The sequence below is a fragment of the Galendromus occidentalis genome, unplaced genomic scaffold, assembly GCF_000255335.2.
Source record: "Galendromus occidentalis unplaced genomic scaffold, Mocc_1.1 scf7180000077284, whole genome shotgun sequence".
In the NCBI taxonomy this organism is placed as follows: domain Eukaryota; kingdom Metazoa; phylum Arthropoda; class Arachnida; order Mesostigmata; family Phytoseiidae; genus Galendromus; species Galendromus occidentalis.
This window is the reverse complement of record NW_003805272.1, coordinates 95,414-110,486: the sequence shown is the minus strand read 5'-3', so window position 1 is coordinate 110,486 and position 15,073 is coordinate 95,414. Positions and strand designations below refer to the sequence as shown.

At 53.1% G+C, this 15,073-nt stretch overlaps 1 protein-coding gene across 1 annotated transcript; it reads right to left on the bottom strand.

The window, feature by feature from the left end:
* Positions 1–59: 59 nt before the first annotated feature.
* On the bottom strand, positions 60–14,621 carry SERCA (ATPase sarcoplasmic/endoplasmic reticulum Ca2+ transporting SERCA). The gene is made up of 6 exons (XM_003742070.2): positions 14,557–14,621; positions 6,833–8,047; positions 4,934–6,709; positions 4,681–4,798; positions 1,265–1,343; positions 60–1,112 (listed from the first exon to the last, which is right to left on the bottom strand). The coding sequence occupies exons 2-5, from the start codon at positions 7,922–7,924 to the stop codon at positions 1,306–1,308; spliced, it is 3,024 nt and encodes a 1,007-aa protein (XP_003742118.1). The 5' UTR covers positions 7,925–8,047; positions 14,557–14,621; the 3' UTR covers positions 60–1,112; positions 1,265–1,305.
* Between the last annotated feature and the right edge of the window lie 452 nt (positions 14,622–15,073).

Here is a 15,073-nt window from a genome sequence, read left to right as displayed (position 1 = left end):
TTGGGCTTCAATTCCACCGGAAACAGCGCCTGGAAGGAAGAAACGACAGGTTCCGCTCCTTGACTGTTTATTAAAATGAATCATAGTCTCGGCTAGCGTTATGGATCGTAACGCAGGTATCACAGACGATCAACCCGCAGCTGCCGAGTGCATGTTGTCCTGTTTGTTGTTGTTTTCTGCTTTTTCGTTCACAGCTTTCCGATATCCTCGTTGCAGGCGTTGCAGGTGGTCTTGCTTCGGATGTTTTTCGAGATGACGGAGCTTGCTTTCCCGGCAAGCCACAGCAACAGCTGCAAAGAGCCGCTGCTATCGCTTAACCAGCAGCTGAACGCCGGCAGACGATGACTGAAGATGATGTTGGGATTATCGCTGTTGACTTTGCGTGGTACTCCGCCGCTGTGTGTCGATGGCTGTCCCTCGTTTGAGAGGGATCGCCGAAAGAAAACTATACCGGGAAGTGACCAGCTGGAAAAGGTGGCACTGTACAGTAGTGATCGTGTGGCGTCTATGGTGCCCTATTGGAACGGGCTTGTGCTCAAATTGTGCATAGTCGTCACTCGATATAGCCATCATCGTCATCAACATCATCATTTATCAGTGTTAAACTCTCAATCAACCACTTAACCGCTTTACAAAAATCCTCTATCAAACCCGTTGTCATCTCCTCGGATCGGAGTTTCTAGTTTGGTTTCACTCGACACAACGGTCGTTGTCGAACAACTTTCGTGAAAAGTCTCTCTTTCATGAATGCATCTCTTTCTCGCTCAATTTCTGCTCGTGACTACTATTCCGAGTGCTCGGGTCTCCTACTCGCAATTTTCCGATCCTGATTTCAACTATTTTTCATCATGATCACGGTTTCTAGCGCTATCTCTCACAGTCCAAATTGCGACGGTGTGATGACAACTCGTTCCAAAAGAGGGAGCCACTACAGAATTATTGAATAAATTGGTGTGATAATGATCATAACATAGATTATAAAATGTGATCGACCGTTTCCTGGAAGCTTCGGCGAGTCCAGCCACGGCGACTTTCGTCGCACGATCACGAGCAGGAAACGACCTCGCGAGCTAGCCTTGCTTGAGGAGTTTACTTCACGGCGAGAGGGGATACTGAAAAATTGAGCCGACGAATTATTATTCACCCTGCTCGAGTCCTGTTCGTTCTTCCTCCGCAGAGCAATCGGGATGGCAATTCGTCGGAATCGCGTTTGACCCAAGTAAACGACGGAATTCCAATGAAGACGCATGCTTTCAGTACTCACTCGGATCCGGATCTCAATGGTCGCAGGTCAACTCAGACGTTTCAGAACCTCGGCTTGCGGTATTTATCATCGACGTTCACTGAGCATACGCATGCAAATCGTTAGTTGGATACTTTCTGGTATTCGGGTCAGGATTCTCACGGTTCGTGATCGGATTGGCGCCGAGCGGGAATAGCTCGCCCATTCTCTAAACTGGGCCTTTCCTCGACACTTCCTCGTGTGACATTGAGATACGAAACGAATGCAGACTAACGATTGCGAACACGAATGAAGACACTCGAGGAACCATACACGACTAGGAGGACAAGGAGAACTCCGGGAGGGAGGGCATCACGCGGCTTCCTCGGTCTGAATTTCGTGGCTATCTGGCGAGTCGCGATTCCATGTACACCGCACCCGAAAGAATCCGCGTGGGAGAGTTTTCTTTTCTAAATAGTCTACTGTCGACCGGGGAGCTAGAGATGTTGCCGAAAGTTGTGCAGGTTACTAGAAGGTGGATAGCGTACGGAGAAAGGCCAGATGAACCTTGTCGGGTCCATCGAGTTCACTTACCGTGAAGTGACAGAACGATTACTGCGATGAGATCTTAGCGGTAGGAAACGGTTACAGGGTAGCACACAGATTGGTAGGGGAAGTATTAAACATTTGAGATGTTTCAGCTTTATTTTCATCGGGTAAAAATTGATTTTCTTGATCAACTACTCTAATGAGGACATTTGAGTTCTCTGGATAAATTCGTTCGCCAAATGGAATTTGTTCATCGAAAGATTCGTGGGCCTAACTCGCCAGCTCGCTCTCGGAGTGCTAGGACCCGTACGAGAATACAACCCCAAGGAGCTGCTCCGCAGCAACTGTAAACGCTCTAAACACTCTCACAAGAAAGGCTGAAGCAAGCATCACTCGGAAACGTCAACGATAATGACGATGACTTCTTGAAGAGCCTGAAGCCGAGCCGATTACATAATATTGACCGCGAAAAGCTCGAGATAAAATCTCATAATTCCGTTCGGTGGCATCACAATCTCTGTGTTTTCCGATAATTCGTTCAATCTAGCTTATATTATCTTTTTGGAAACGTGTTTGAATTCGCTGACTGGGCTCTTGGCCGACGGCGAAGCGCGAATTGATTCTCTCAAGCTCACGGCGTGAGGAGCACCGGCTGCGATGCATGTCGGACTCTGCTTCGATAGGCGGCTCGTGTCAGCCCGGAGTCGGAAACCCGCGTGTCGCTCCCGAGCGTGGAAGGCACATGAAACTCTCGCTCCGACGCTCAGATGACACTTCCAAGGCTGCACGCTCCATTCTGTTCCCCGAGGGAAAATGGGGAGGCATACACAAGCTTCCCGTTCGAAGCTCAGAAGCGGATACCCGTCCTAATATCACCAAGATGAAGGCGACGGGAATTTCTCCCATTTCCATTTCGCATTGACGGAGCAAATAGTCTTGCATAATACTCCTGAGCCGGCCTGGCTCCCGGCAGCTCGTACCGTTGAAAGTCCGACGAGGATACGTCGTCGTATTAGGGGGAACACCGGAAGGGAAAAATCGAGAGTCGCATCAATCTTGTACGCATTCCTCGACTATTTCACTGAGGAGCTCTTCGATACGGCGGCACAGATTCGCAAGCCGGAGCCGTCGGTATGGTGTATCGAGCGTACGTTCAATAAAGTTCATAGATATATGATATTGTCAGATGAAATGTTTATTCCTTAGTGATGAATCTTTGTCTCTCTTTTTGATGTCATCGATTTCTCTCATCTTCTTCCCCTTTTATCTCTGCCGTCTTCACCAGTATCGTCTTTGGCGTCGATTTCTCGAACTCTCTCAAAGACTGGTGGATAGCGTAATGGAATTCCCCTGATTCCGCCTAAATCACTCATATTTACACACACCTTTTCTTTGAGACTGTACAAAACGTTTGCCCCTGACTGTCGAACGGATAGCCGCATGGCCTTCATCAGACGCGCGGAAAGAAATACGTCTGAGACGGCTGGAGTTGATTTTCAGCCTCCTTCAAGTTCAGCGGACCAGTTCTTGTGCGCCATCCTTTTCCCTGGCCACGCAGACTTTCTCTCACCGAAACGAACGAGTTAAAGAGTGGTGAAGCAAACCGTTTGAGATCCGAAATGCTTGGATTGCTCCCAAATGGATTCTCAACATAAGAGGGAACGGACCGAAACTTTCATCGTACAAAAAATTCTTCACCATCTCTATCCAGAGACGAGTCCGCGTCCACCCCGATCTAATAATTCTTCATTCCATTCTCCCTTTCGATCGCATATGCGATCGATCGATTGCTTGATCCGACTGGGTCTGCCGTGGGTGCTGCGAGAGTTCTGAAGGCGTTTTCACGCTCGTAGGTCTCGAGTCACGATACCCGAAGCACACTATGATGACACCTGAGCGCTACTAGAGGTTTTCGTCGGTCGTGAAATGGAAGGTGACCGATCGCTCGGAGAAGAATTCACCTCGACTTTTCGATGCCTCGTTGCTCAGGTGCCGTCTAATCTCTATTCAACACTAGCTAACTAGACGACTGACCCGAGACTCAACCGCGACGCTTCCTTCCCTCTATCGCAAGCCGCGAGTCACGTACTGACCTGAACTTCTAAGTCTCAGAATAATTACCCGCGGAGAAAATCTCGCTGTTTCAGTTGGGAAAATTTGAGGGAGAGGAGAACAGGACTAGTACTGTAAGTACGCTGAGCTCACATCCCACGGCACACACAATCGGAAAAATTTCTCAGTACAAGAGCATGAGTGGTAGAGAAATCTCTCTAGGGCGACGAGAAGGAACGATAGGAGAAGAATGGTCGTGAGAGAACACGCATTCATATACGATTAGTTTGGGTGCACGCAACTGTCATACTGGAAACAGAAGTTCGACAATCAACTCTACACACAGACTCATCAAATACTGGCAAAAAAATCCTAAGAACACCAAGAGATAGGCTTGGAGACACTGCACACGAAGCGATCGATTGGACAGCTTGATGGGCTCTGACTGGCGGAGGGGGCGCAGGCCGAAGATACTCGGCGCTCCTTCAATTGATTTCGTTTTCAACTCAAGTGTTTTTGATCTCGTGTTGCTTATGTTTTTTTTGAACAGATGCGTCGTCGTCATTCTATTCTCACTTTTTCGTTCCGAGACAGCGAATCATGTTCGTGATAATGAAAGTAATTGAATTGTCGTTGTTGGTATTTGTTGCTGTCGCTTGACAAGGAGATTTGATAATCGGAAAAATTGGATATTATTTAAGCTGCTCTGCTACGACGCGGAGAGAAAAATTTCGAGAGTGTTTTTCTTCTCTTCTAGTAGAAAGGGGACCAGACTAGAACGGCGCCCAAGTACAGAGCCCATGCAGCGCCAAGGATCGCTCCTTCAATAATAATAGTATGCGTGTGCTTAGTCGTACCATCGATGTATGTCCTGGCGATGTACTTCATGGTTTCGTCCAGGATCACGACTGGGATAGACATCTTGCACACGGCTATCCATTCGGCCACGCTCAGAGGGCAGACGCTGAACACAGTCTGGAAAACAAGAAGACGCGCTTAAGCTCGGAGCTCCAATCGGGGGAGGGGCGAAAACAAGCGGGGTGGGGGAAGGGGAGAGGGGGGTGAGTATATTGAAGCCATGAGCGGAAAAGGGGGAAAAATAATACTCACATTCATGACATCGGTGTATAGCACAAGGAAGTGCAACGACATGGACAGAGACATGGCGCCGACGAGCCACAGGTTAGTCCACGGCGGCATAACTAGGAGAGATTGATTCTCAGAAAGAGAGTTGAGAGCATTCAACATCTCGATGAGCACAAGTACGGACAGGGCCATCGTCATCGGGTGCGGATCGCGGAATACGCTGCACTCGATATTCGCGAAGGCGGCGTTCTTAGGGTCGCATTGCAAGTGATGAGCCACTTGGTAGAACGAAAGATGCGGTCCATCGGGAGCGACCATGTACCACCAAGCTGAAGCGCCCACGGTAGCGGCACCGACGTATCCACCGATAGCCATGTAACGGAAGAACAGCCAACCGGAGATCAGGGATTCGTCAGCCTTGCGGGGTGGGCGCTCCATAATATCAAGATCTGGAGGATTAAATCCGAGAGCAGTGGCGGGCAAACCGTCAGTGACCAAGTTCACCCAGAGAAGCTGCACCGGGATGAGCGCTTCGGGAAGACCGAGAGCGGCGGTGAGGAAAATCGACACGACCTCACCGATGTTCGACGAAATCAAATAACGGATGAATTGTTTCATGTTGTTGTAAATGGCACGGCCTTCCTCAACGGCGGCGACGATCGAGGAGAAGTTATCGTCAGCCAACACCATCTCGGCGGCGGATTTCGCGACGGCGGTTCCGGATCCCATGGCGATACCGATTTCGGCTTTCTTCAGCGCGGGGGCGTCGTTCACACCGTCACCGGTCATGGCAGAGATCTCGCCATCGGCTTGGAGGAACTCAACGATCTTGGACTTGTGAGCGGGTTCCACACGGGAGAAGAGACGCGCGCGCTGAGTAGCGGCTCGCTGTTCGTCAATGGGCAAATCATCGAATTCACGGCCAGAGTAGGAAAGTCCGGTGGTGTCCTCGTCTTCGGTGAAAACACCGATTCTGCGGCAGATGGCCTCAGCGGTTCCCTTGTTGTCACCGGTGATGACAATGACTCGGATACCGGCGGCACGGCAGCGTTGGATGGAGTCGAATACTTCCTTGCGAGGGGGGTCGAGCATACCGACGACACCGACGAATGTGAGACCGACTTCGTAGCGGATGAACTGGGTGGAGTCTCCGAGCTCCATCTCGTCGGTTCGGGGAGGCGAGTCAAGGGTGGCGAGAGCCAAGCACCGGAGGGTGTCACGCCCGGTTCCGTAGGAACGAGTGGTGGCGAGGATTTTCTCCTTGAGAGCGGTGGTCATCGGGAACTTCTTGTCGCCGATGCGGACGTGGGAGCAACGGTCGAGCACGCCTTCCGGAGCGCCCTTGATGAACATTTTCGAGCCAGGTCCGAGCTTGTTGGGCTTGGTGGGGACGCAGTACGAGGACATGGATTTCCTGTCGCGGGAGAACTCGAGGGTGTATTCCTTCTTCCACATGGATTGGATTCCGTGGGAAACGGTGAGGGCGGCGTCACGACGAGACTTGCCGGACTTGTCGAATTTCAGAGGGTTGATCTTCTCGGCGAGGACGATCAGAGCGGTTTCGGTGGCCTCACCGACCTTCTCGAAAGCCTGTTTGTACTCGTTGAAGTCGATGGAGGAGTCGTTGCACATGATGCAGATTGTGGAAAGCTCGACGAGGGCTTCATAGTCTCCGGGGTCGACGCGGGATCCGTTCTTGAACACCTCACCGATCGGCTCGTAGGTCGAACCGGTGACTTCGAATTCGTGGAAGTTGACGTCGTTTCCTTCGGCGTAGTCGACGAGGAAGAAGCGAGATACCTGGAATGGAACGCATAGGTGATTTTTTTATTTCCAGACGGAGGACGCCCTTCCATGAAACCCGTATGCCCGAAAAGATCGTGTCAGTCAGAAGGCGATTTACGGACTACAGCAGGCACTCACAGACATCTGGTTGGTGGTGAGCGTTCCGGTCTTGTCAGAGCAGATGACCGAGGTGCATCCGAGGGTCTCTACGGAAGGCAGGGAACGAACGATGGCATTCTTCTTGGCCATACGGCGCGTTCCCAGAGCCAAGCAAGTGGTAATTACAGCGGGGAGACCCTCAGGGATGGCAGCCACAGCCAGAGCGACAGCGATCTTGAAGTAGTAGATGGCACCCTTGATCCAGGATCCTCCGTGGGCGGGATCGTTGAAATGACCGATGTTGATGGCCCAAACAGCGATACAGATGAGGGTGATGACCTTGGAGAGCTGCTCTCCGAACTCATCGAGTTTCTGTTGGAGGGGAGTTTTCACTTCCTCGGTCTCGGCCATTTCGGTACGGATTTTACCGATGGCGGTCTCGACACCGGTACCGATGACGATACCGAGAGCCTTTCCAGAGGCGATGTTCGTACCGGAGAAGAGGATGTTCTTCTTGTCTTGGTTGACGGCACGAGGATCGGGAACGGCGTCGGTGTGTTTGATCACAGACACGGACTCACCAGTCAGGATGGACTGGTCGACACGGAGGGTCGTCGAGTAGATCTTGACGAGACGGATATCGGCGGGAACTTTGTCACCGACCGACACCTCAACGAGATCTCCGGGGACGATCTCCTTGGCGCGGATTTTCTGGACGCCCTGTTTATTTCCACGGACCACCTTGCCCATTTCGGGTTCGTATTCCTTGAGGGCCTCGATGGCGGATTCAGCATTCCGTTCCTGCCACACTCCCACGACGGCGTTGGCGATCAGAATCAACAGGATAACGAAAGGTTCAACGAAGGCGGTGACCGATCCCTCCTCCTCGTCCGCCTCGAACAGGGCGAGCACGAAAGAGATGATGGCGGCGAGCAGCAGAATTTTCACGAGCAGATCATCGAATTGCTCTAGAATGAGCTGCCAGAGAGCCTTGCCTTCCTCGGCGGGCAATTCGTTCGGGCCATACTTCTCCTGGTATTTCTTCACTTGGCTTTCGGACAGACCGCGGTCGGCGTCCGTCTGGAAGAACTGAAGCACCTCCTGGTAGGTCTTCGCGTGGCCGTGCTCCATCTTTGAAGCAAGTCAGCCGCTTGCGAAGGACTGAAGGCTCACCGGACTCTTTCTCTGAACTTTTTTTCGACGGTGAGGTCCCTGATTAATGACGCTCACACCGGGCCGATCGCGACGACGGCACTGCAAGAGAGAGAGAAGTGCATCGTTAGACGAGCTAGAAAGTATCTCCAACGGGGCTATGGGGCTTTCGAGATTCTCGGGAAGCTGAGTGAGAGAATCGTTTCCGGTGTTTTCAATTTGAGGCGAATGCGTGGGTGGTTTCGGCGAACGGCTCACGGGAGTTGTGAGGCGGAATTCCCCATCCTGGATACATATCATGGGAATTCTCTCGCTCGCTCGCCTGGTCGAGAGCGGAATGTGAGTATTTTTTTCCGGACGAAACAGAAAACAATTCGACTGCATCAGATTGCTTCCTGACAAGAGATTTCGACATGAGGGGATACGGATCTCTGCGCGGTGTGAATAACTCCTTCCGAGCGCCCGATACGCCACCTCGATATGGAGCAACAAAACATCGAGCGAGATCTATGCTCTCAGAAGAGTTCCGAAGCCTTGGAGAACTCTGATCGATACCCGATAGGAGCTCGAAGTTCCTCAAGGGTCATCGAATCTCACAATCACGCAGCCACGCATACTATGTTCAACGGCGACCTGGATGCATCGTTCCCGTTTCTCGTGATTTCCGGGGCGGCTCCATCGCTTCCCCGGTGCTTGAAGCCGGACGACACCGGCGTGGATTTTCTTCCCACGACTGGATCGGTGTCGACTCCGAAATCCTCGCATTTCAAACACGCAAGCTTTCTGGATTCAACTCGTTCGTTGCGACCGTCGTGTAGCAAGCGTTTCACTCAGTCAGTCAGCCGGTCAGTCATAGCGACAGGAAGAGTCGAAGCAGTCCTAGAGGAAAAGGTTGCGCCGAATGCGGCACCGTCGTTTGTTTCCATCCAGAAAAACGCGTCGTCACTAAACTAAGTCGCGCTTTCTCGCTCCATCCTCGCTCGATTGGAAGGAAAAGGGAAAATGCACACTAGTCGCGGGACTGACGCCAAACGAGTGGATACGCACTGAGTTGCCCGCCCGTCGTTTGACGCTCGCACACCAGTCGACCGTCCGATCCCGAGGAATCTCGGGTACGTCGTCGTAGGTATATCCGGGTCACGTACTCCGGCAATAATGCGCAGAACACAATTACAGTCACACCGCCGGCGACAGCGGCAACTCATTCAATAAAGACGCTAAGGACACGTCAACTTTGCGCTAAGCGCAGACTCCATCGAGCGACCGACCGACCGATGGATGATGACAACAATGCATCCGAGTTTCTGTGTTCCTACTTAGTCATTCCGACGTTCATGGGGAGTAGAAGTTCCGTCGGGCTCGTGTGCGAATGAACAGATGACTCTTCTAGCGTCACGTCGGTGGACGGCGGGTCGACTGGGCCCTAGTCCGGAACGTTCCAGAATCACACGTGGAGCTAGCGCATCCGACGCACGGTATTCGAACAGAAGGAAGGAAGGACGGATTCACTCGGTCGAACTCGAACCTTTCCCCGTCGGGCCCAGGTGGTGGACGCGGCAACCTAACGTCGAACAAGCGCAACGCACATATGCTCCTGCTCGTCAGACGGCTCCCGCTGCTGCTGGGACGGCGGCAGCGACCGCTGCTGCAGATCAGAAAGTCTCATACGTCAAGATACGTCTCCGTGCAGGTCTCCTACGTCGGCACAAGGAAGTGCTAAACGCTGCATCACTCCACGAAAGCATAGACTTCTCCGCAGAGCTCCGCCGCCGCTCTCGTCAGCTGCGACGCGCACAGTGCGTTTCAATGAGCTCAACGGTAGCCTACCTCAATACGAGCAGGCACCCAGACAGTCCTCGCGGCGGCCACCGAACGATCTCGATCAGCAGCGAGCCGACGACTACTAGGCCGGCTGACTGCTTTTGAAGCGAGGCTTCGTCACTGTGCTCGAAACTCAACAAGAGCCTTCACGCTTCGTTTCAGAACCCACCTGAAAGACGCCCTTCGGAACTAGCACGGGCGTCGGACAGCCGCAGATCTCTAACGTCGTTGCGATTGACACTTAAAGAGTCCCACAGGGTTCTCTTAGCGTTCGCAATTCTGATTGGACACGTGAATGCCGGAAATGACGCACAGAACGAAACCAGTCGAGAGGGAAGAGCGCGGCAAATTTGAAAAATTCCACTCGTCTCCGCTCTTTCCGGCGCGAGTTTTCGGCGTACGGACAACATTCCGCTCGGGAAATCTCGCGAAAGCGAACGATTCCTAGCCGGAACATTTCAGGTCAGGCTCGGAGAGCTCCCGTTACAAGCGGTCGGTCTCTGCTGGGCCGGAGCGGTAGTTGGGGCCTGCCCGGCTCGCGACAACGACGAATGTCGGAAACACCCTCGCAGGCCACACATTCCGGACAATGTGTGCGCGGATTCTCTCATTGATTTTCCGCTGCTGAACGATTATGACGTCGAGGTGAAATATTGGATTCGTAATGCATAAAACTAGTCATAGAGAAGAGCGGCGTAGCTCCTGTTGTTGATTCTTCTGCCCTTCGCCTGCCTAGATGATGACCGTTTTCGAGAGATGGTCGAGGGTCGGTCGAGCGTATACAGTCGCATTCTGTCCGAACCTCCTTGACATGTCTCTCGATCCGTCTCGGAGTTCCGACCTCGGAGGGAAGTTTCGATAGTTTTGAGAGGTCTCATGCATTAGCCCGGCGCTTGAGTGAAGGACGCCGATCCATTCATACTTCGAGGCTCCCGACTGCTATCACGCCGCAGAGCAGCGCGCGGTAAGCGACGCGTGGCGCATCAGAATCCTTCAGAGAACGACAGCTTCAGACACGCGAGGGAAAATATCAATCAAAGTCGAGACAATGCGTCGATATGCAGATCCATCAAAAGTGGTCGTCATCGGCGCTCTACCGTCGTCATAACTTCTAGACGACAGTTTTCCCTGCGTCATGCTGTCGCCGCATCTTTCGAGAACAGAAATAATTGCTGACCAATTGATACAAACTGTCTCGTGAGACTCGGGGCAGCGATGAACTTTCCGAAGAACCGACTCGGACTGTCAGCTGCGCTGACTGAGCGTTCGGATCGCCTCTGACGAGCTGGGAAGTGGTTAATCGATATGCACCGCCGCTCTTGGACTGAAGGCGGAGTGCGTAGTCGATTCGCTCACTCAGTCGCAGATTGACGCTCTCGGTTACGCGCAGGCTGTAAACACTCAAAAGCCCTTGGAGTTGCTTCAGTCAACTTTTTAGAGACTCGCAGCTGCATAATTTGAGGCTACCGGCAGATCACCCGATACTATCACCACCTCCATGGATTCTGATCACTGACGACCCAGCAGTGTCGGGTTCGGCACCGGAAGGGCGCAGCGTGACGCTTGGGCTCGTTTAGGGATTCGAGTATCGGCATCAATTACAAGTTGGGCGAGCGGTTCAGCGTGGATGTCACCACGGAACGCTGGCTTTGGGAACCTTATCGGACGAGCTTGTGAGACTCCGGTATCATCTTTTCCACCGAAAGAGCGGATCGTTATTGGCCCCGTATCGCGCACGGCATTTCACGATGGTCATATTGGACCGTGCGTCAGGAAAGTGAGCTTTTCAAGTTTCTCTCCACCATGGGGTGTGGGGAAAAGATCGGCGACGCCAAACGTAGCCTCGCCCTAATCGGGAGCACACCGAACGATCAGGGGTGGAAATTGTGGATCTCCGAGCTGTTGGAGAACGGATAGCTCGAGAAAACCATAGCTCGAATCTCGTGAGTGAGACTCGATCACCGGCATCGAGAAGCCCTGACGTCCGCCTTCTAATCGAAACATCGACCAAGGACCAACGATACAATCACCGATTCACAGATTGATAGACCCAATACCCTGCGATGCTTCCCCCGCATAGAGAGACATTCTGAATGCGTCCACGGGCCGAGTGTTTTGTTTTTCCACGTTAGGTGGAACACCCAATGTGTCGACATCACTCGAACACCTCCGGACGATCGAGTCGGGAAGCTTCACCGAGGTCGATCCACCTCGTGTCGCTTGTCCCGCTTCCGCGTGGGGACATGCGGGGCCAATCGCGAACGAGGACGACGATGGGCGCAACAATTCGTGATATTGCTGAATTACGAGACTTCTCTCAAAGACGAGACTTCATAACTGGCCCGCCGTAGACTCCGCCGGGCCACTGATGGCTGATTCTCCCAGCTATTCTAGGCTAAGGTTCGCTTGCTTCGACGCTGCTAAGCCGTTCGCTTGAGCGCCCGACCAACCGACCGTCCACACATCCGACCGCAAGCCCGCCCGCCAGCTTGGTCGCGCGCGCGGTCGCTCGTTCGCCCGTCCATCCGCTTGCCCGCCTGGCCGAGAGACCCGCCGGCTATGTTCCCGGTCGCGCAAAGGGCCGATGGGTCTCCGAGGACCAGAGGACCTGCGTGCATTGCCGATGCAAGAGCGCGACTTGAAACATCAAGATTAGATGCGCTTAGTGAAAGGAAGGTACCGCGCAGCCGTCCGGCCTAGCGGGCCGGTAGTTCGACCGCCTGCCGGTGTGTCTGCAACTCATCAAGAGCCCCGACTCGGTTGAAGTCGGTGGCGAGAATCGGCACACGGTATCCAAAAAGACTTATTAGCGGAAGAGTCACACTGCTGCAGTAGCGGCCGTAAGCCGAATGCACCACGGATACCGATCGCGACATCGTTCTGCACGGGAGCATTTCTGTCATGATTCTCAGTTCTCTTCAGTTCTCTAAACGAATCATCCGAAATTGTTTTTGTCCGAGCTCCTCCGGAGTAGAGCTCTGTCCGCGGAATTCTCAGCTGAAGGCTCGCGATGATCATTATCAATCACCGGATGATCCGGTCGATCGGAATCAGGACAGAGCTCCGAAATTCCCCGAGTCTTGACAACACCGGGCAACACCGTTCCTCCCCGGCACTTCGGAGCGACAATCATATGTAGCTCCATAGGAGCGAGAATCGAGAGATCGGTTGGGTAGGGATTCATAAATCGCATAGACCGTAATTAGCGCGAGAGCTACGTCAATACGACAGCAAACTCGTGGCGGTATTCTTCGAGACTTGCCAACGATGGGCCGGTGGGCTAGCGGCTCGCTTGCCCGCCGGGCCGGTCGCGATTCGCGAAGACCCATTGTTCGAAGGTCTGACAAGTCTCTTAGTCGAGAAAGGTAAGAAGGTCCCGCTCGCAGCCGGTTCCGGCAAGGGTGACCCCCGTGAGAGCTTTCAGAGGACATGCTCGCTCGCGAAGCCGACGATGAAGACGACGAATGCATGACCTTGCCGAGACGATATCTACCCTAGAGACAGTGGTCGTTGGGCAGCATCGGCTGAGATTCTTCTCCTACCACCGCTCATGAGCTCGCACGCAGGGAAGGTGTCTGCGAGTTCTGAACTTTCGTTCGCTCGCTTGTGCGGTGCCGGAGCACTCAGTCGAGCAACCACGCAAATGAAGTGAGAATCATTATCCGGAAGACCGATCTATTCACTCACGGAATTTTGCGGCCCGCGAACTACTAAATCACCGAGAATTATAAACAGTCAACAACAGCCTTGTTCGAAACACAGGTCACTCAGGACCTAACAGTGAGCGTGATTCGGTCTGCTCGCCTTAACCTCCTCGAATAGAAAGAACGCTTCAGGTGGGGACCGCGCACGTAAAGCCGCCGATTGTTCCGTTCTTTTGTTCGCTGCTGTATCTCTCTGTCCACTCGAGGGAAGCATGGGGGCGTCTCACATTGTCTTAACTCTCGACGACAATTCACAGACGTCACTAAGATTTACGTAGTCAATCAGAGCGTCAATCGAGCAGTCAAACGTGAGCTGACGTTTGACGTATCGATATTCTCCGATTGACTATGAGCAGATAGGGTCGTAGGAGGACCAATTCCGGCTCGGGGCGCCCCTCTTCTGTGAATTGACCACTGATCAACGTCTCCTAGGGGAAAAACGGATCGGTACAACTCTCCCTCACTATATTTCCATCTTCGCATCCGTCGTAGAACGAGACCCATGTCGCCTCTCTAGAGAGCGAAATTCCTCGAGAACTCCTCTCTGCTCCTTGCGGCAGTCCACACAGGGAGAAAGACGTCGAAAGCGAGACAAGGGAGAGGAAAACGAGAGAGGGGCAATCTCCGGGGGCAATCCCTGTGCCTTTCCTCGTCAATGGTCGAAACGGAATGAAGACTCGCGCCCTTCAGGTACTCACTCTCAGGTGCTCGGATGGACCAGTCGGAAGTGAAACTCATTGGGAGCGTTCAAAACCTGACTGTGAAAGTCCGGGAGCCGCGTAAATATCGACTAGTGCACACTATAGACATAGAGCTAACACCGGACGATTTCACTGTCCGCTCTCGGAGACCATTCTCCCGAGTTGATATCCTTCTAAGGACACGGTAGCGAGCTACCGATCTGATAATAGTCCGGACACGATGCCACAGAAAGCACGCTGCACCAATAAGCCACGGGGTTGCGCACTGTTATCAATCACTTTGATCCGAGCCGGTAGATTCCGCCGTTGTCTCTCAGACTCCACAACCCCCTCCGCGTCGACGTTCGTTGTTTACGTGGGTTCTCATTTCTGTACTTAGGCTTACCGGTAGAGAGTCAGAATGGCTCGCCGCTGACGATGCTGGGGTCCAAGCGATCCTCGGCGACAACGTTTTGCTCAGAGTATCGCGCCCTTTAAGAACCAGGAGAGAGTTCCGGCTTCACCGGAAAGAGTGGCAAGAAGGTCCACGAGAGACCTTCCCGCACAGCTGCCGAAGGGACCTATAGGCCCACCGGAGGACATCGGCGTTTGCGACCTGCTGCCACTGCGCGCCTCACTCGCGTGGACAAATCGGCTCGACTGTCTGAGTTCCAAGGTCGCTTCAATTTCGATCGATGTGCAGCTTACTTTCGGAAGAACCCCTCATCTAACGCGAGGGAGGGTTCCGCTCGATTCAATCATCGACGCGAAGCACTTTCTCGTCGTTGAGGGCCGTTGTCACCGCCGCTGAACAATCTGCGACCATTAGACGACGTTTCATGTTAATCACGACCGCAGCCAATTAGCTGCGGGCTTATCGCATCGACTGCGAGTCCCATAGTGTTCCAGCTCAGTACATCGCA